Below are 22780 nucleotides of genomic sequence, written 5' to 3' on the forward strand. Positions count from 1 at the left end.
AGTTTTCCACAGGAAAGGGTGGGGGATCTAGTATATAATCAGAATTTAAGAGATATTTGGATGGCATGAGATCACATATGGCAGAAGGGACAGATAACATTTCATTGGATTTTCTGAAATCACTCAGGGTGGTAGCAACAAAACGACTCTTTACTTTGGGGTGCATAATATATCAGACTGGCGATATACCACCAGACTTTCGGAATAACACCGTACAAACAATTCCGAAGACTGTAAGAACTGGCAAATATGAGAATTATAGAACAACCAGCTTAACAGCTCATGCTGACAAGAATACTACACAGAAGAATGGAAAAGAAAATGGAGGGTGTGTCGATGACGATCAGTTTCACTTAGGAAAGATAGAGGCACCAGAGAGCAGTTCTGCCGTTGCAGTTGATAATTGAAGCAACGCTGAACAAAAATAGAGATACGTTCATAGGATCTACCGACCTCAAAACATTGTTCGACAATGTAAAATGGTGTAAGATGTTCGAAATTCTGAGAAAAATAGATGTAAGCTATAGACAAGACAGGAATACGCAATACGAACAAGAATGATTAGGGAACAACAGTACTGGAAGACCAAGAACGAAGTTCTAAGGTTAAAAATGGTGTAAGACAGAAACATAGTCTTTCGCCCCTGGTGTGTATTATATACGTCAAAGAAGGAATGATGAAAATAAACGAAAGGTTCAAGAGTGGGATTCGAGCTCAAGGCGAAAGGTATCAGTAATAAGATCCGCTGTTCACATTGCTATGCTCTGTGAAAGTGAATAAGAATCACTTGATTAGTTGAATGGAAGGAATACTGTAATGAGTACAGAATGTGAATTGAGAGTAAAACGGAGGCAGATAAAATTAATGAGAAGTATCAGAAATAAGAGCAGTGAGTAATATAAGATCATAAGAGGGCATCATGAAGTAGACGAAGTTGAGGAATACTGTTATGTAGGAAGCATACTAAACCATCACGAGCGGAGAAAGGAGGACGTAATAAGCAGACTAGCATTGGCAAAAATGGCATTCTGACCAAGAGGAATCTATTAGGATCCAACATACACCTTAATTTGAAGAAGAAATTTCTGTGAAAGTACGTTTGGAGCACAGCATTGTGTGGTATTGGAACACGTACTGTGAGGAAACTGGAACAGAAGAGAATCAAAACATTTGAGACGTGATGCTACAGACGAATGTTGAAAATTAGGTGGATTGGTAAGTTCAGAAGTGCCGAGGAGAGGAATGTATGGAAAACACTGACAAGCAGAACGGACTGGATAGAAAGACATCTGTTACGACATCAGAGAATAACCCGCGGTACTAGAGGGAGATGCAGAGGGTAAAAACTGTAGAAGATAGAGTTGTAATACACCTGGCAAAAAATAGAGGATTCTTAGTCTGAGGTGAGTAGTTAGTGCAGGAGAAGAATTAGTGATTGGGCGCATTAAACGCAGCATAAATTGGTGACTAAACAGCGTTCTCGGACTAATAATCTCTCATATTCTCTTGCGGTTACGTGAAGTAACATGTTCACCATTCAACTCGCAACCGTACCAGATGGGAGAATGGTGTTGATTCTTGCCGGACTATAAGGAGAGACTGATGTTCCAACTTCGGCTGCTGGTAAATGAACCTGTATTTTCTTTATTACGGTCTGCACGACTGACCAGTTTCGGCTTCACTGGCTAACCTCAGATGGTATCTACAAAAGAACACATCACGAATTCAGTGTGTTTGGCTTACTGACAGACAAAAATATTTCAATTAGTACAACTCAATTTTTTTAAATAAAAATTGACGTTCTGAGAGTTGTTAGCATGCGAGCTTGCAGCAAAGGTTGTATGATAATTTATTACTTCACGATCCCTTAGGCATACAAGAAATATTCACATTACAGGTTTTGGCAAGTAGCTGCCATCTTCAATGTTCTTAATCCACTGAACAGTTTCCTACAAATATACAAACAAGTGCAATTATGCATTCTGAACATCACGAATGTATGTAATATATTTCAATGAATGTACATTATGTCGTCACATGATAAAAAAAAAGACGGACGATGTCTGCACCCAACTTCTCTGCAACTCCAGTTTATTTCTACCTGACGTTGATAATATTGCCGTATCCCTGTCTGTGTGTTATCATAATACAGTTGAACTACAGTCATTCTCTAGGCCTGTTCCAACCGTTCCTTCTATTCTGTGATTTTCAACAGAATATTCTCTATCAACTAAAATTTTTTGTAGACCTCTATTAGTACTCAAAAATGTTCAAATGTGTTTCAAATCTTAAGGACAAACATAGACACCCATGCCCGAGGGAGGACTCGAACCTCCACCGGGACCAGCTGCACAATCCATGACTATAGCGTCCAAGACCGCTCGGCTAATCCCGCTCGGCTCTATTAGTACTCACCATCTCTAATTCCTACTACTATACCATATTCTTCTGCTACATTCGTCTAACTAGAAATCGGTATTTATTTCCATTTCATTTGTGATCCTTACAGTAGCTAGATTGAGTCGTTCCATATGCTCTTTAAGACACTGTAGTTTTCCAACCACTTTGAAACCTACGAAATCCAACGCTGCAAGTAACAGGTTACCGTTTCGTTATTTACTCAATAGTTTTCTCATGGATACCACCCTCTTGGCCGTTCTATTCAGGAGGTTCTTAAAGGGGGCAGATTCAGAACCTTAAGCCAGTGGAGTGATTACCACGGCCCTTATTCAGTTACAAGCCACATTTTCTGTGGATAAACAATACTTGTATTTAAGGCAATGGTTGCCGTTAGACTTCAATATCACTGCTGATTACCATACCGACCATTCTTTCTTTTACAGACAGCTCCCCATCCCAAGATCAAGAGGTTGCTGTGACAACCTGTCCGCTCCTATCTTCTTTGACCGGGCCATTGACAGAACAAGGGTGATTTATTTCAAGAGAAGTCGCCACCTGTCATTGCTCATCATTTTCATTCAAATCGTGACCCAGGACATTTTAGTTATGCCAAAAAGACTATCTTTAGACCATAGACCACGAAGTCTGTCACTATTCTTTAACTAACACAAAAAACTGATGATTTTCTAAACCGAATCCTTGCCTTGATGTCGTTAAACTGACAGCCAGCAAGCTGAAAGACGCACCAAGGAAGTCCTTAGACGCACCATAAACGAATCAGTCAAGAACTTATGTGTAGTTGAGTTACTTTACACCAGCTAGCAGCAATGTCTGCTAGTAAAGAAGAACCAAAGTCAGTTTTTGTAACTTTTTTAAAAATAATGTCTTGTTTACGTGAATGGTAAACTGTGGTATACGTTTCTTCAGATCTTGACTAGAGGAAGTTGCTTACCAAATAAAAATGCAGAGTTGACATTAAAAAATTAGATGTAGTGCTATTCACATCTTCGTAATGGACAAAGTTACAAGGACAGTTATACTGGTTTTGTCAACGTGGCAGCTAAACAACATTTGCTTGATTCATTTTTATATTGCTTCTGGCCTAATGTTTGTGGTGGCCTAGATGAACGCGACACCCTGAATAACAGTCCGGATACGCAGGTGAATACTGTGGCATGGCATGGCAGAAAGGAGCACAGTTGTCAGCAAAGAATAGCACGGCCCCAAGTGACTGTGCGTTGTTCCATGGCGAGTTATTTCAACTATGCCAGTTTTTCTGACGATGTGATAGCCTTCCTATGCCGTCTTGCAACGGTCAGTGGCGTATGTAGCAGCGATGGTAATGGGCTATAGATCTCACTTTACGAAGACGGGAGCCTGTATAATTGCTATCTTAACCACATGGGGAGTACATGTCGTACAGTGACAGTGGTCTTCTCTTGTAGCAGAACATCTTTAATAGAGGCATAAGGATCGTATCAGCCGAGGAACGAGTTATGATAGGCCTATTAAATATTCTAAAACTTCTCTCAAGTTTAAACCATGCTCTCTCAAAGCACATTCGTAGGTTGCACCACGTTCCAACTCATAGGACAGATGGATCTCATCGTCAGAATATTCGTACTACTTGTATACGCAATTTTGTTTCTTGTGCCAAACTGTCATTATCAGAGTTGGTCCGCGATATTCAACCTTCAAATGTTTCGTGAGTTTGCACACTCTCAGCACTTTCACTGACTGTCATTTGATGCTTCTTAGTGGAAATTTGGAGCATAACGAATTTAAGTTGGCGATGATAGTGATTAACCTTCCACTGAACTAATACATTTGGTCAACGTTAGCAACAATTTTGACAATACTATGGAAAGGATAGACAGTTAATTACCATATACAGGAGATGTTGAGTCGCAGACAGGCACAACAAAAGAGTGCTACACACCTGAGCTTTGGGACAAACTAGAAAACAGATGGACATTCATGCGAGCACATCTCTGACACTCTTGTTTACTGAGTCGGCCACTGAGACCGGCCTTTGTAGTAAGACTGGCATAAGAACGCGACATTTTTCAGACTCACTCCACAAAAACCATCTTTACTGGAATTAATATACTCTGAAAACTATCGAATGGCAGATATTATCTCTGTATTGTTTAACGATGCTGAAAGTTGAAGTTTAAATGTCTTCGTCACCCTTACTTAGGCAGAAAATTTAAAACACAATAACCGACATCTGAATTAACCTGCAGCTAAGTTTCCTAAGGTTCCGCTATCGCAGATGATTAAACGAAATGTCAACAACTAATGGGGCATACCCAAGAAATACTATATCATCAGTGTTATTTAGTCAAAACCAATTATAGTTAACTGTGTTGAATTGTAGATCATCTCAGTTGCTGTCTTGGCAGCGTTCGCTATAAATTTGTCATTCCTCACAGCAGTTAGAGAATAGGGGGGAAAAGACGAAATACCGTAACTTTTCTAATTTTGAAAGATTAACTCGCAGAATTGTAGTGAATGTGCCGATATCCCGTCGTCAATTGGTTTAAAAATGTGAACCAGAACGTCTGTACATATCCGCACTGAGGAAATTATGAATTTCGTTTAGCGAAATGGAACCACAATTTAAATAAATTACTACAGAACAACTTAACGCTTAAGCGGAATAACATTATTCTGGAAATGTAATGTATGCCAACTTACACGTTTTAGATTATCTTGCCATTATTAAAATTGGACGGTGGTAATGTATGAAGCAGCTGTGCTCGTCTTTCTGCTCACTTTTTATATTTCTCATTCTTTACTCTCTCTCACTCTTCCTTGTTCTTTTATTTCCTTTTTAAACTAGTTTCTTGTCTGTCGAAATTGAGCTACACGTTTCCTGTCTCTCGATGCTTCAACATTGTTAAGCCGCATGCTCTGACTTATAAGTTCTGATGCCTGCAGGAATCCCACCCCTGAGGACGATCCTGTGATTGAGGGCGGCTGGCCTGCCTACAACCTGGAAACCAAGTACTTCCTCAACATTGACGTCAACTCTACCGTCCAGCAAAACAGGAACGCTGAGCGGATGGACTTCGTGCACTCAGTGATTCCTCCGTACTATTGAAACTCGCTGTGATTAAAAAAACTGTTGATCACTGGTCATATTATTTAAATGCCGCAAGTTAATTAAAGACTGGATATCTTGTACTGTAGGAATTCTGTATTAATAAAGTATTTTAAACTAACAATAGTGTTACATTTATATAATACTTGCTTGTGAAGATGAGCAGAGCAATAACTTCAAGTGATGGATGATATGTATTTACTTATCCAACACCGGATAATCTGTAAACTCTGAATCCTGTCTTCAGGAGCAACCACTGGTGCTTCAAAGTCGAAAGTCTGTTACCTTCTTTGACCACTTCCGTTGTTTCGTCGTACCACTTTCATCGTATCTTTCGGATATTTCCATCAGATGATGAAATGCCAGAAAGATGCGTAGATCCTCTCTAGTATCGTGTGGGTATTACTGTCCATGCACTCGGTGTCGGTTATTTGTAATGACTTGCTGGCATTGGCGGAATCTACGGAATATTTGGAAAATGAGGTCAGAAAGAAAGTGCAATCGGATGCTTAAAGATTCAAGTATCCGACAACAAGACCGATCTTCATATATGGAATGGAAAATTGAGCTTGTGACAAACTGACGGTCATCAGAATTGATAAAGGGAGCCGAACCACAATCTGTTAACTGAGTTGACAATATGCTGACACGCCTCCAGTAGGAAAACTTGGAATTATTTGTGAAAAACTGCATTGCCTGATTGATCAATTTGATGCAGAGAAGCCACTCAGTCCTAACTGCACCCTACCTAATTGCTTTCACTGAGCCCTTGCACCTCACTCACAAATCGTCCCACTAAATACTCGAATCCTGCTGTGGCTCCTCACTCACCGAATGTCTGACTTCTTGGCTTCCTCTGCTCTACAGTTTTATTTATTTCCCCCACCCTGCCCTTTATGACACTGAACTTTCCATCTCATCATCTTTGCCATTAGTGGTCTCTGTTTGCAATATCACTCAATGAACTACCTAGATTGGGTAACCAAACCTGCCAATTTCTGCTCTTCCAAGTCGGGAAGAGCTTGGGCGGCAGCTGGTGAATAGTACGGGAATTCCCAAGTCATATTCATACTGTCTTCTTGGGGCACAACCTAGCGAGGACTACATTCCCTGTTGGATATCATGTCGGATTTGCTCATAAAGATGGATAAGAGCCCATTCAAGTGATTATTTACATACTTGAGTTGTCTAGACAGCTGCTAGCAACAACAAAGCGACTTTTTTGTACTGCTCCAGGCGCCTGTCACTCAGAAGTGTGTTTCCGCTGTCGTTCAGTCTGTAAATATCGCATTACACTTCAGTCATACGGCACCTATACGGCCTTTGCGACAGCCTCACTACGTCCAGGTACAACTTATTGGGGCTGGAAAATATGTAAACTCCGCGAGTAATGCGTGATTGAACATAAAGGCAGATGTTAGCCAACCCTCCAGCTTGCGCAGTTGTGCGTGACCATGAATGGCACCTGTACAATGTCCTCAACACGCTATAAATATCAGTCTTAGTCAGAACTGTGCAGTTGTGAGCGCATAATGTTGGGGATAAGTGAATTCGAACTTTGGCAAACTGTTGTTGCTCGCATGATGGATGCTTCCGTAGCCTAAGTAGGCGAAAAGTTTGGTGTTTCAAGAGGCACCGTATTGAAAATTTATACTGTATACGGGCAAAGCGGAAGACCATCATCAGCCAAGTCACAACGTGGGCGAAAATGTGTGCCGAGTGACTGTGACGAACAGTTATTGAACAAAATTGGGACGAAAAATAAGAGGAAGACAGCTGCAAAACTCGCTACAGAGCTGACTGTCGCAATCGAGAACCCTGTCAGCAACAAAACAACACAAAACAACATGGAGAGAGCCCCATAAGCGTGGTGCTGCAGGTCGAGCTGAAATTCCAAAACGATTCATCTTCTATGCAAATGACTTCAACATGAAAAAGTGGTGCGGAAGCCCTAAAACCTGAATTATGGAGCAATGGAAAAAAGTAATTTGGTCGGTTGAGTCTTGAGTCACGCTGTTTCCAATTTCTCGCCAAGGTCCTAAGAGTGAAACGTGCGTGAGGGGGGGATTCGGGATTCGGTGAAGATTTTAGGACTCACATGGCGTTATTCCATTGGCCATGATTACTCTGAAATTTCTTTTTACTACCAAGGATTCTGTCGTCATTTTGGTTGATTCGATCCAGACCATGATGAAATGTTTGCTCTTCAGTGGAAATACTCTTTGCCAAGACTAGAGGGCCTTGCTTTAATGGCACATATCCTCCAGGACTAGCTTTTGTGGATGAATTTTCGTCTCTTCCCTTGCCACCAGATCTCAATGTGATTGAGTTTTTGTGGTGTACTTCGGAGAGAACAGTTCGTGATCGCTGTATTTATCTGAACCTTCCACTACTCTGCGGGAAGAATGGTGTAAGATTCTCTCGAAAACTGTACAGAACACGTATTTATCTGTTCCAAGACGAATGGAAGCAATTTTAAACCTCAATGGATTTCGTACATTGTATTAGGCATCATAATGTGTTTCGTTTTGGGGCTTTGTTATTTTGCCGAACCGCTGTACGTTTCTTTTCTGATCAGTACTCAGTTCCCTTTCAAACTTCAACTGGCCCGTTACACTACCCGATCTTAGCCACATGGAAAATTTTTGGAACTATTGGGAAAAGCAAGTGAAACTTAAAGTTTATATCTGAAATTTGGTTTATCTACAGAAACTAATACCCACAGAGTGGCTTGAACTCGATAAGTCACACCTGAAAAAAACTTTTGGGATTCTCTCATCACCGAATTGAGACTATTATGAAGAACTAGAGCTGATGTTGAACGCAACTGGCATGATATACCCAGGCGTTTACACATATATAACCGGATACGCTCACTGGGTTGCTTCTTACAGCATAATTCATCTCCCTCTGTGACATTTCCTATCACAGTTTTGCGCTTCTGCTAATAACAGTCCTGAGTAAGGTTCTGCTTCCTGCCAGGACTTGTAGAAAATATTCGGAACAGATGCGGGGAAGCTACTGATATTATGGGAAGGTCACCAGCCGGCCGGTGTGGTCGAGCGGTTCTAGGTTTTACGGTCGCAGGTTCGAATCCTGCCTCGGGCATGGATGTGTGATATCCTTAGCTTACTTCGGTTTAAGTAGTTATGAGTCCTAGGGGACTGATGACCTCAGAAATTAAGTCCCATAGTGCTCAGAACCATTTCAAGGTCACCAGCTAGTACTCCTGTATAATAAGTTCCGGCCACAAGTCATTCTGGGGAATTATGGAACGATCGGGCCGTCATCTTCAGAATGGGCGAAGCCCTTTTGCCACAGACATCGGAAGCTGCTTTTGGTGTGCACAACAGCCCACATGCATGGACAAGTATCAAAAAGGTTGCGCAGCAGTGCGTTTACACACTTTGTCCCAGGAGGAGTGGTCAATATTGAGGGATATGACAGAAACGATCATCCCAAGCAGAAACGTCTTGTGAACATGGGCTACAAAGTGCTTGCTTAAGAGCTACTATTGCACCTTTGCCTTCGATACAGTGAAACATACCTCTTCTACTGCACGCTCTTTACTTTCCATAGTTTGAGAGATATTATTACGGAACACAAGAAGAAAATAATGTCCAGTAAATGTAGCCGCTAATATACATACATAAACTATCACAACTTGTTCATCTTCGCTACTGTGGAACACATCTCTTCTACAGGACAACTGCTTATAGCTGTTCAGGAATGCATTTTGCAGACCACGTTTGCTACAAATTTTTGCTTCGTATGATGGTTACTGACATATTCTTGAATACTGACGATTCCTTCTGGAATACACAGCAGAAGCGAGAGTGTATATTTGTTTTCTGGTGGGTAAAGATGTTGAACAATAGCAACGAAAGTTGGAAAATAAGGGAAATAATTTGCAGGGCAAAGAACTGTGCTCCACAGTCAGCTGGATAGTCCCATTCGCAGTAAATTTTGGAGAAAACTATTGTGAATCGTTCGTTCCGACGCATTAGATGCATCACTGAGACATCAGCTGGGAAATACAAGACACTACTACCTGCCCAGATACCAGAGCGCTTTCACCCGCTGCTTCTGGGAAGAATCCGATCCACCGGACCGAGTGTGCTTGCCGGATTAGCGTCGAGGGCTGCTGCACCAGCCAGCTTGGATGAGGTTTTCAGGCTGTTTCCAACGTACAACTAGGCGGACACTGGGTTGGCACCCTTGTTGCGCCACAGGTGAACGCAAGGAAAACGTCTAGAAAAAGTTCTCGTACTTGCGAACCAGATATACTGGAGATACACACAGATAGCTACAGAGATTTCGTTCTGGGGGTAGGGGATGAATAAAAACTGATGACCTTATCTGTTTCATTTCTGTACATACACCATCAACCTCAGATGGGCAGTGGGACAACAGCTGCTGAAGATATGAGAAACATTGATAGTACGGTGAGCCGTGTGTCTGCTTCTGTTTATATGTGACTGTGCCGGTGGTGTTATACACCATCAGGCCCCTCTATTGGTAATTGTACACATTGCCATAAAAGGAGATACAAATAGGCGTCCGCAGACCTACTCATGGACTGATATGACCAGTGCGATCCGTCAGTGAACTACTCTGATTAGTCTCTTCAAATCTATAATCAGCGGCAGTAACACGACCTTACTGTCACGTGTTATCATTTTGGAGACGTGGGGCAACGCAGGCATACCATAGCTGTCACGTTCACACCTGCAGCCACTGCCTTGGGATTCGTGATAGTTTAATACCTCTCTGGAACACTCAGAACGTTTTAGACGTGCCTTTTAATGGCAGGAGCATGGTGACCCCTTACACAAGAAAAGAGTTTTTCTTAATACGCATGCAGGCGGCAAGTCCCAGTGGAAGTTAGACTGAGAGGGATCTGACAGATCTCATACACCGCCCTATCTTGCTCCTGATATGCCTCCCTCTTCATCTATCTCTATTAGCCACGCAGTCTTCTTTTCCTTTATATTGCCTTAATTATGTTTCATTATGTCTCTCTATTCTTCTCCTCCCTTCACTATGAGTCTCCCTCATACTCCCTGCTGCCAGCACCCCTTTATAAAATCTTTCTCTTCAATAATGTATTTTCCAGGTGTACCTTCCTAATTGCTTATCTCACTTTTTGTATTAGATGTAGTTTAACATGCCTACTAAAACATATGAATGTAAAATAAGTAGAATGCCTGGTTAGATGTAAGAGAGGGCCTGATGGCCCTAATCTTGCCAGGTTAAATAAATAAATAAATAAATAATTTCCTTGTCTCTGTTGTCTTTCTTTGCCGCGAGCGTCTCGGAAGGCAGTCGCTTCTTTATTACATTAATAGTAATTACGCACCTAAATAATTCCCACCTTTTTGTCCTATCGTTTAACATTTTGTAGGTGGATGTGAGTTTTTGTAACAGTAGCCAATACCTGTCTGCTCCTGCAGTTTTGCCAATAGCTGTGGTGGAAGCAGAAAGCCTGACATACTAGCTACGCCTTCAGGGCAGGTGCATAACAGGCAGAAGGAGGTACGTTGTCCGTTAACTACTGTAGGCAGCCTCCCGCCCCCCCCCCCCCCCCCCCCTGCCCCCATCCAATGGATTCAGCCGCAGAGGTAAGCGCACTTGGCCTAGCAAGGCACTTCACTGCCACTGGTACTGGATGAGCACCCGCGTGTGGACACTCCACGTATATGAATCACTTGGAGTGTGAATATTATGTGGCCGAGCGGTTCTAGGCGCTTCAGTCTGGAACCGCGCGACGGTTACGGTCGCAGGTTCGCATCCTGCCTCGGGGATGGATATGTGTGATGTCCTTAGGTTGGTTAGGTTTAAGTAGTTCTAAGTTCTAGGGGACTGATGACCTCAGATGTTAAGTCCCATAGTGCTCAGAGCAATTTGAACCACTTTTGTGTGGATTTTATTCATTTTTATTTACAGTAGCTTTGGTAATCAGGAGTAATTATGCCAGTTATTAATAATTTTGTGTAGGTATTCAACATTACTGTTGAACATTAGAAATGAATACTGTGTGTGACAGTTAGGCTCCACCTGTGGGAAATTGTAAAGAGACTTTATTTTCCCAATACAGGTAGTACATTGAATTTGTGAAATAACTTTAGTAAGTGTAATAGCGAGAGGAATGAAGCTGAATTTTGGACTTTCAGCTCGTTTTCGGAACTTCGAAGTCAGTGGCTTTTTACTCTTCTATTGCCACGTGGACAGTGGTAGGATTTAAGTCTAGTTCTTGCTAGTTTTCATTAAATGTGTAGCCTGCACCTTCAGTGAGTATGTTCTATCCACAACACAGTAATTCTAAAACGTGTTCGTCTAGCTGCATATTGTGTAAAAAAAAAGTAAGTCCGTGGCTCACGAAAAGAAGCGAATACCAAATATCAAGAGCTAATCTTATGGAAGTGTCTTAGTTCATCGATTTTGGCCGACCGTAGTAGCCGAGCGGTTCTAGGCACTATAGTCTGCAACCGAGCTTCCGCTACGGTCGCAGGTTCGAATCCTGCCTCGGGCATGGATGTGTGTGTGATGACCTTGGGTTAGATAGGTTTACGTAGTTCTAAGTTCTAGGGGACTGATGACCCCAGAAATTGAGTGCCATATTGCTCAGAGCCATTTGAACAATTTTTCATCAACTTTATTGAAAAACAAGGTATAAAATGCCTTCGTGAGATAACAAGGTTAACAAAATAGAAAATTTCATATAAAAGTATTCGTCCATTACCTGAAAGTGCCTAAAACTGGCACCCAGGGATGAAACCTTAATGCTGACACATTGGACGGTCTAGCGCCAACTGTCCGCGACCAGTCTGCCACCTGTTGTTTTGAGCGACGCTGGGGCAGTCCAGTCGCACCATGGGTCTTAAAGGCTGTGAGACGACATTATTTGAAAGAAAACTTATTCTTTTTATCCTTAATCGGTGCAAATCCTCTTACGAGATCGCTAATGTAGATGGTAGACCTAGAACGACGATCCAGTCGATAATAAATCGCTTCTGCGTAACCAAAGCATTAAGAAGCCAGCCACTCACCGGATGTCCTCACTCACGATCCGAAACAGACGTGAGATTTATCTTGAGGGAAACGGTACTCGCAGTGCTCCTGTGGTGGATGAGCCGCTAGAATCGAGGAGCAAGAAGGTATGTGGTATCACAGTCGAAAACACCTGCAGGAAGTACAGATGTAATAGCCGGGTAGCTCACAAGCAATTTTAGGTCAGTGACCAGAATCAGAAGAAACGTCTTGATTTTTCCCAGGAACATTGATTCAAGAAGGAAGCTTCTAGAACAGTGTTATATTTCCGGACGAAAGGAAATATAGCATATTGGTGTCGTTTGGTTGACGAATGGTGTCGCATAATGCAAACAAGTAGATTCTGCCTTAGAAACATGTGACCACGGCGAGAAACGGTGGGAGGTTCCCTGATGGTGTGGGCATGTACTAGTGTGTGTGTTTGGACATCAATCCTCTGCCTGATTTGATGCGGCCCGCCACGAATTCCTACCCTGTGCTAATCTCTTCATCTCAGAATATCACTGTCAGATGAACAACTACATTCTATGCAGGTTGCGAAGGGTCAAAAAAACTGTAACAACGTCATAAAGTAAAATCGAAGTGCTAGTATCGAAAGATATAAGATGTAAGATGAATATCAACAAAAGCAAAACGAGGATAATGGAATGTAGTTGAATTAAGACGGGTGATGCTGAGGGTATTATAGTAGGAAATGAGACGCTTAAAGTAGTAAATGAGTTTTGCTATTTGGGGAGCAAAATAACTGATGATGGTTGAAGTAGAGAGGATATAAAATGTAGACTGGCAATGGGAAGGAAAGCGTTTCTGAAGAAGAGAAATTTGTTAACATCGAATGTAGATTTAAGTGTCAGGGAGTCATTTCTGAAAGTATTTGTATGGAGTGTAGCCATGTATGGAAGTGAAACATGGATGATAAATAGTTTAGACAAGAAGAGAGTAGAAGCTTTCGAAATGTGGTGCTACAGAAGAATGCTGAAGATTAGGTGGGTAGATCACACAACTAATGCGGAGGTGTTGAATAGGATTGCGGAGAGGTTTGTGGCGCAACTTGACTAGAAGAAGGGATCGGTTGGTAGGACATGTTATGAGGCATCAAGGGATAACCAATTTAGTATTGGAGGGCAGCGTGGAGGGTAAAAATCGTAGATGGAGACCAAGAGATGAATACACCAAGCAGATTCAGAAGAATGTAGGTTGCAGTAGGTACTGGAAGATGAAGAAGCTTGCACAGAACAGAGTAGCATAGAGAGATGCATCAAACCAGTCTCAGGACTGAAGACCACAACAACAACAACAGTATCGAAAGAATAGGTCTACAGGGAAATGATTTCTCAACAAGATATCGCCCAAAAACATAAAGTTATTAATATGAGGATGTGATTCCTTTACAGCAAGCCGAATAACTCACATCCCTTCTTAGGGCCCAGATTTTAATCGCTATGAACACTTTTGGAATGTGCTGTAAGAGAAATATCAGAAAAAGTACGTATCTTTACTACGAAATACTTAACAGAAGTTCTTCAAGAGGAGTGGGACAATATTCCATCCACTATGACAGCAAGTTCGTCAGCTGCATGTCCAGAAGACTGCGAGTACTAATAGCTACAAATAGAAAACCACACTAAATATTAATTTTTGTAATTTAAAGCACGTTTTCAGGATTTAAATGTCAAAATAAATAAAAATAATAAATACTAAAAAAACAGCTGACGAATACTTTATGAAGTAGCTTTTGAATGAAATTCTCTGTTTTGTTAACCATGATATCGTAACGAATGTACTTTGTTGCGGTTTTCAGTAAAATTGATTTACTGAGGTACTTTCCACAGGGTTTGCTCTTCAGGTTTTGTATTCGCTTCTTTTCACGTACCACAGACTTACTTAAAAATGGACTGCTAGACGAATACTTTTTGGACGCACTATATATTCCAAATTCATGTAGAATTCTTCTTTCGCAAACTGATGATCACAACGCACTCCAGCAGATATCGATGAGGGGTGCAGAAACAGTCCTGCGGCAGTGACTCCCCAGCTCCGATCGCTGCCTGTGCAGAGTGCGTTAGCTGTTGCAGCAGAGACCGAACTTTTCTCACTGCCCTCTGGCGCCGAATCTCGAGCCAGGTACTGTCAGATACTAATGACGCATTGTTCTCTGTGGCAGGCCGGACCAACATCCTGCTCCACCGCTTACTTTACACACAGCCGCAGAAAATTACAGTGAGTGAGTGGCGAGACCGGGTGCGCGGGAGGGAACGAGAGAGAGAAAGAGAGGGAGAGCGAAACAGATCCGTCGACCAGTGTGTGCTGGGCGCCTCCTGAGTCCATTTAGCTTCCAGTTTTCAAAACAAACCGTCGTAATCACGCAACGTGGGAAAAGCCCCGAGCTGCAGCAACAAAATGTTTTGCGTGCGCGGGAAGCTGCATCTGTTGGCGAACGGCGGCGCCGGTTTTCTGCTCTCTGTGCACAAACTGTGCGGCCCGCTGGCTGCCCCTGTGGCTCGCCAGTGTCAAACAGCCCCTCCGGCTGAGCTGCCGGCAAAAGCAAACAAAAGGGCCGTGCTTAACAGCAGCGAACCGCGTGGGGCGAAATAACGCGCGAATGAGTCAGCTGGACAACTGAAATGTGGCGAAAAAGCCTTCCTTGACGTGGTGGAATAATACGCAGCTTTGTTTGTCTTCAGAGTTAGTGGGTGAAGTACTGCATGATTCAAACGCAACTTTATACGTCTAAAATCAATAACACGACAAAATTATGCAGTGGCCGTGAATGTCTTCAGATGTGGTGGAGAAAATACTGAATTACCCGTAAGAAGTTGGCAGTAGCTGTCTTTGCGTTTTCACCGTGCAGGATGCACTTGTAAATCCTCCAGAAACTTTCAGACTCGACACAGAAGGTACTGCTGTTACAAACATAATGGGGGAAACGAAAAATTAATAATTCGAGTAATATTTCTAATGAGTAGTAGCATAATCTGCATTCATCGAGGCCGGCCGGGGTGGCCGAGCGGTTGTAGACGTTTCAGTCTGGAACCGCGTGACCGCTACCGTCGCAGGTTCGAATCCTGCCTCCGACATGGATGTGTCTGATGTCCTTAGGTTAGTTAGGTTTAAATAGTTCTGAGTTTTAGGGGACTGATGACCTCAGAAGTTATGTCCCATGGTGCTCAGAGCCTTTTTTATGCATTCATCATCATGTAGTAGAATCTGCGTTCATCGTCTTAGATGCGGCGATGTAAGTAATTGATGCGTCGAAAAGCTTCTCGATATTCGCAAATCAGGAACTGAGAAGTATTGCCAGTGATGTTGCATACCTACATAGAGTTAGGTGACAAAAGTCATGGGATACCGACTAATATCGTATTGGGCATCCTTTTGCCCTATGTAATGCACCAGCATGGAAGTCTCCTGCAAAAATGTTGAGTCATGCTGTCTCTATAGCCGTACAATATTCCGAAAGTGTTCTGCAGGATTTTGTACATGAACTGACCTCTCTGATATGTCCTATAAATCGGGCATCTGGGTGGTCAGATCATTCGCTAAAATCGTCGAGAAAGTTCTGACATGACGCAATATGGCCATAAAATTCCATAGCTATTTTCGCATTTGAAATCCAACAATGGATGCACAAGGTTGCCAAGAACCTGAAAATAACCATTTCTAACCAGTCATCAGTTCAATTAGACCAGACGATCCAGTCCTTTCTACACATACACAGCCTCTTATGGAGCCAACACCGTATTGAACAGCGCCTTGTTGAAAATTTGGGTCCTTGGCTTTATGCTTCATGGGGTCTGCGACACAGTCGAACCGTGCCATCACCTCATACGGTCTGAAATAGGAAGTCGTTTGACGAGACCGCTGTTTGGTTTTAAATATTATTTACCCTTTTTTGTTGTCGGCGCTATCACAAATGGCTCTGAGCAATATGGAACTTAACATCTGAGATCATCATTCTCCTAGAACTACTTAAACCTAACTATCGTCAGGACATCACACACATCCGTGCTCGAAGCAGGATTTGAATCTGCGACTGTAGTGGTCGCGCGGTTCCAGACTGAAGCGCCTAGGATCGCTCGGCCACAACGGGCGGCGCCACTATCACCATTTTTGTATTTTTTTGTTAACCAGTGATATGGTGCACTGGAGCAGTCACGGCTAATACTTGGAAAGGTGAAGGTTTCGTCTCAAGATTTAAATTTTCGGTTTTTCCATAAAAGCTTAAGGTACCTGCAGGGATTGTCCCCTAGAAACAGTACGGCCGATTTCCGTCCTCAATCCAAGTCTGTGCACTGTCTGTAATCAACTAGTCGTTGAGGAGATTTTAAAACTTAACCTTCCTTTATTTATATTTGGTAATGTAAATGTCTTAAGGAAAATATTATAGAAATGGAAGAGGATGTAGATGAAGATGACATGGGAAATATGATACTGCTTGAAGAGTTTGACAGAGCACTGATAGACCTAAGTCGAAACAAGTCCACGGGAGTAGACAACTTTCCATTAGAGCTACTGGCAGCCTTGGGATAGCTAGTCCTGACAAACCTCTACCATCTGGTGAGCAAGATGTATGAAACAGGGGAAATACCCTCAGACTTCAAGAAGAATATATTAATTCCAATCCCAAAAAAAGCTGGTGTTCACAGATGTTAAAATTACCAAATATCAGTTTAATAAGCCACTGCTGCAAAACGCTAACACGAATTCTTTGCAGACGAATGGAAAAACTGGTAGAAGCTGACATCGGAGAAGATCAGTTTGGAACACGTGAGGCAATACTGACCACACGACTTATCTTAGAAAATAGAGTAAGGAAAGGAAAACCTACATTTCTAGCATTTGTAGACTTAGAGAAAGCTTTTGACAATGTGGACTGTAATACTCTCCATCAAATTCGGAAGGTGGCGGGGGTAAAATACAGGGAGCGAAAGGTTTTTTACAATTTGTACAGAAACCAGATGGCAGTTATAAGGGTCGAGGGACGTGAAAGAGAAGCAGTGGTTGGGAAGGGAGTGAGACAGGGTTGTAGCCTCTCCACGATGTTATTTAATCTGTATATTTAGCAAGCAGTAAAGGAAACAATAGAAATATTTGGAGTAGGAATTAAAATCCATGGAGAAGAAATAAAAACTTCGAGGTTCGCCGATGACAGCAAAGGACTTGGAAGAGCAGCTGAAGGGAATGAACATGGTCTTGAAAGGAGGATATAAGATGAACACCATCAGAAAAAAAACCGCGAATAATGGAATGTAGTCGAATTAGATCGGGTGATGCTCCGGGAATTAGATTAGGAAATGAGACGCTTAAAGTAGTAAACGAGTATTGCTATTTGGGGAGCAAAGTTACTGATGATGGTCGAGCCGGCCGGTGCGGCAGTGCGTATCTAGGCGCGTCAGTCCGGAACCGTGCGACTGCTACAGTCGCAGGTTCGAATCCTGCCTCGGGCATGGATGTGTGTGATGTCCTTAGGTTAGTTAGGTTTAAGTAGTTCTAAGTTCTAGGGGACTAATGACCACAGCAGTTGAGTCCCATAGTACTCAGAGCCAAATCCTTAAGAGAAACCTTAGCCTGCTTAGACAAGTCCGAACTTGACGGGACGTGTGCCTACAATTCAATATTTACAGTAGATATCTGTAAACCCACGGATTGCTACATTAGCAAAGCATACATTTACATGTAATTCCGCTGGCCGGAGTGGCCGAGCGGTTCTAGGCGCTACAGTCTGGAACCGCGCGACCGCTGCGGGCGCAGGTTCGAATCCTGCCTCGGGCATAGCTGTGAGTGATGTCCTTAGGTTAGTTAGGTTTGTAGTTCTAAGTTCTAGGGGACTGATGACCTCAGAAGTTAAGTCCCATAGTGCTCAGAGCCATTTGAACCAAAATGTAACTCCGTAAGGCAGTACCACGGCTCAGACAGTACAATTTAAGAACAGTTAAAGAATAAGCTCCGACGAACCGTTTCTTTTAAGCTGATGCACGACCATTGAGTGTCCTTTATTTCAGAATAACGTAGCTGTGTTTAAAACACAAACAAAAGCTCACCATTTATCCTAACAGATTGTGAGGATGAAGGCAGCCACTACGGCATCTCAGCCTGATGCGGTACCTGCTTCCTCTAATCACGACTTTCCAGGCAAACAACAACAACACACTGTGCCCTCCATGGTGACTCTTGCCCGCCTCTCGCTTGTCCCAGAATGCTAAGGCATCGGCACAGGCGACTAGGCAGCTAGCGTTGATGTGGACGCAGACGGGATATCCAGCGCAACGAGAGAGATGCGTCGGCACACAGGACGGGCTGGCCAACGTGATTTTCCGCTCTCAGCGCTCTCCAGCGGAGTTGTTGGCTTTATTTGGTTCGCAAACAATACAGTTTGTTCTCGAAAAAAGTAGCGCGTAAAATTCCAGCGTTAGCTCTATTAAAACGCACTTTCCTCCCTTGTCCATATGCTAGTAGTGTTATTCTGTCTGTGGTATGCATACATAAAAACTTCAGTATCCGCGAACATGTAATAAGACATAAATGTAATATACACGTCCATGTCAGTGATGACGTGAGCTTATAAATTTCATCAAATCGAATAAACTCACTTATAACAGAGAACGCACTTATTTTTATACAGGATTTAGTGTTACAAAAAGTATTTCTATTAATTTCGCAAGAAATCCCCGTAACCTTTTGGAAAACGCGAGAGTGAAGAAAGAAGTAGATTAAACAGATCTCGAACTCTATATCGGCCTAATCTCGGCACTGTAAAATGCTGCCTCTGCACACAAATATATATAAAAAAGAAAGACTAACCGACAATGAGATTATATAAATGGTGTGACAGCTAATTGCAGAAGTCAATTACAAGAATGACATTCAATCTTTAACAGGAGGAAGTGGAAATAAATTTCACAACGTTCTCCATTCGAGAGGCATCTTGTGGCAGTTATGCGAGCCACGCTTTTCTCTTCTGCACACTGATTTCTCTCTACACTATTGCTCCGTTATAACACCCTTGGGATTTTATCTTACAGACTTCTATTGTGGTTTTAATCGGGGGCGTTTTATTAATTTACATTTCATTATTATAACATATCCTAACAAGAACGACACGTTTCCGATAATCCTTAATGTGCCGTTGCCTTAAAATGGCTAACTATGATAACTCACGTGTCATAATGCGATATTAACTATGTACGAAACTTATTTAAGCACCAACATGAAGTTTCCTGCAGTTCAGTGCAAAAAATCCCACCAATAACTATTCTTTCTCCAGACACTAAATGTGCTGATGTTTATAAACAGCGTATACTCATGGAGTGTAAGGTATAACGTGAAACCCACAGACCATCGCCTTCTACCGAACAAGACGAGTAGAATACGGCGTTTTATTTCTGCTGGCAACAAGCTTTCTGCTTGTGACGTAGGGAGCGTTCTTTCTTCGTATTTGTTCCACTGTACGTGACCCGTCGCTGAAATGTTTCACGTCCCGAAATGGCTCCACAATGTGAAATAGCAGTAAGTGACGGTGTAAAACTCGCAGAGCGTCACGTCAACCATAGCTAACTCATTCCGTGCTGCAACGGCTCTAGCCTCGCTACCTATCTTTGCCAGTCAACGTCAATATGGGCGTGACAGCGTTACTCCCAGACTTCCTCGTCCGACGTCCTCCAAGATCCAACTGCCCTGCACCGTACACGTGCACCGTCTTCGAATCGTCTCTCACCGTTGCGAACGCCCTATCGCCTCACCGACAGAAAGCGCAAATGCCACACCAGCAATGTTGGGTATCGCCGCGTCGATACAAAGGTGTCAGTAAAAATTCATAAATAGCATAGAGTTCCTTGCGTTGTTTTTGTAAACTGCTTTTTAAAAGATGTAGCTGAAGCTGGAAGAGTGCCTCATTTCTATAGAGCTTATTGCTTTAAAATCAGTAGCAAAAAATTAAAGAGATTAAATGTTAAAATACTTCATAGCAGTTAATTGATATAAATTGTCTTAAATTTATAATGTAATACTTGTATTTTGTGTTTATTGTTCTGCAATAATTCAACGGAGTTTTGATTTTTGTTATTGACAGCTAAGAAAAAGTAATTCATTGAGTAATTTAAAACAGCAAAGTCGATCTGGCAGTCTCGATAGCTTGGAGAGATTTTCTATGTGCGATTCCGTCCATGAAACGCTCCCTCATCTGCTAGTTTTCTAGACGAGTTTCCTAACTGTCTGAGCGTCCTTGAGGTCGAGAGGGAGAGGCTGCATAACAAAGCGTGCTTTCAGAAGACTGTAAAATCGATGGATAACAGAAGTATGATGCTTTTTGTGCGTCTTTTGTATATTTTCCTTTGTTTTCATCTGGAATATACTTTTTGCGGAACTTCTTTGAAACTGACTGGAGACGGTGTAGTGACGGCGTTCGTTCTTCAGTCCAGTGATCCGATCTGGGAGGTGAGACGCCTCAGTACGCCTCTACAAGGAAGGACAAGGAAGGTCCATGCATTCGTTAATGCATATTTGAATTACAATATATTAAAATTAAAAAATTCCAAATAAATCATCAAATACCAGGGTGGCCCCAAAAGGATATAGTTACCCATTTATAAATTAAGAGCACTGCATGTCAAAGCTTTAGGTATGATAATGTTTACCCAATATTAATTGCATCAATAAGCATTTGAGAGTAAAGTTACTTAATCTTAACGGTATAGGCTTTAAATAAATTCAAACAACTCTTATAAGCTGCCGCGCGGGATTGTCCGAGCGGTCTAGGGCGCTGCAGTCGTGGACTGTGCGGCTGGTCCCGGCGGAGGTTCGAGTCTTCCCTCGGGCATGGGTGTGTGTGTGTGTGTTTGTCCTTAGGAAAATTTAGGGTAAGTAGTGCGTAAGCTTAGGGACTGATGCCCTTAACAGTTAAGTCCCATAAGATTTCACACACATTTGAATATTTCTTATAAACTTTTAGCAGTGCGTGAAATAATGTACACAATCTCAGAATGACATTGACTCGGCTCATCCAATGACATTCAAATCAGTTTAAAGATTGTTTTAAGAAAAGACGTACACAGCAACTGTAATAAGAAGTTTGAAGATGAAATTTTCACAAAATGTTCGAAGCAACGTTTGGTATCGAAAGCGGTTTGTACCGGGTGGTAGAACCCGTGACACTCCACAAGAACGCCTCCGAGTAGATCAAATTAACTGCTTCTAAAATATGCACAATACCATTTTTACAAACCCAATAAAATTAAAACGCGCAATATAGTGTACCAACAAACAGCTTAATCTCACACTCTGTGTATTAGGTTTATGGATTCACTGCACTCTCCAGTACGAGTCTAATTTACAACATAGGAAAGGAAAAGTACAAATAGAAAAATACAACAAGAAAAATAATTGTACCAGGTGATGTGGCAGAGATCCAGTTGAAGTTAATATAATTTTTCTTCATTTACAGGAAGTAGAAATTTTTCTGTTTGAAGAACCCGCGCTACCGGTCTTGAATAGACAATGACATAAATACGAAGAGATATCGGGTTGGACCAGCTCCATAAAGCTGACCGCAAGAACGCAGATGGAACGTTAAAGGTCACACTGAACTTTGTGCTTTTCATTACGGCAAAATTTACAAAATGTCGGGTTGTATCCCCGTATCCACTTGTTCCACCAAAGGACAAATTCAGTAAAAAGCTAGCATGTAAGTAGAAGGAAGTTTTACAGGAGAGGCTAAACCATGCCAAACAAATCAAAGGATGACTATTAGCGGGTATCGCCTTCTATCAGAGGTCCGCCCTGCTAACGAGCATTACTAAAGTCAGCGTACGTTACACTGGGGGGCCGTACTGCACAATAACCACGGGTTGAGCGTGGGACGGAGGGTGGGTGTGTCTGGACTGCTGTCACCTGTTCTGGGGTTGTGAGCCACAGAGGGCTACGCCGAGTCGAAGCCTCTCTGTCGTTTCTATGTCCCCAGTTTAATATACTATACATGAAATCCACCGGTACCCCTCCGATTCGGATAATTCCTTCGAAGTGCATCTCTCTATTTGTCTTAGTGCTTTTGCAATTTCTGACCGTATCGTCGCTAGGATGATTAGCCATTTACCTCTGTTTTACTCATATATTATTCTCACATTGTCACATGCCATCTACGTAGACAGGTAGCATTCATTCACACTGTGCGTAGCGTTCGCAGTGTTGGGGCTTGTCATTGTAAGTCGAAGTTAGCATGGATTCCGGCCA

General features: G+C 42.3%; 1 protein-coding gene across 1 annotated transcript in view; it reads left to right on the forward strand.

The window, feature by feature from the left end:
* LOC126278409 (juvenile hormone esterase-like) overlaps positions 1–5627 on the forward strand; it is a 52501-nt gene extending 46874 nt beyond the window's left edge. Inside the window, exon 11 of the mRNA XM_049978516.1 lies at positions 5344–5627. Within this exon, the coding sequence (XP_049834473.1) occupies positions 5344–5506 (163 nt within the window). The 3' untranslated portion in view covers positions 5507–5627. The remainder of the gene's footprint in view (positions 1–5343) is intronic.
* The last annotated feature ends 17153 nt before the right edge of the window (positions 5628–22780 follow it).

Source organism: Schistocerca gregaria, chromosome 6, assembly GCF_023897955.1.
Source record: "Schistocerca gregaria isolate iqSchGreg1 chromosome 6, iqSchGreg1.2, whole genome shotgun sequence".
NCBI classification, from domain to species: Eukaryota; Metazoa; Arthropoda; class Insecta; order Orthoptera; family Acrididae; genus Schistocerca; species Schistocerca gregaria.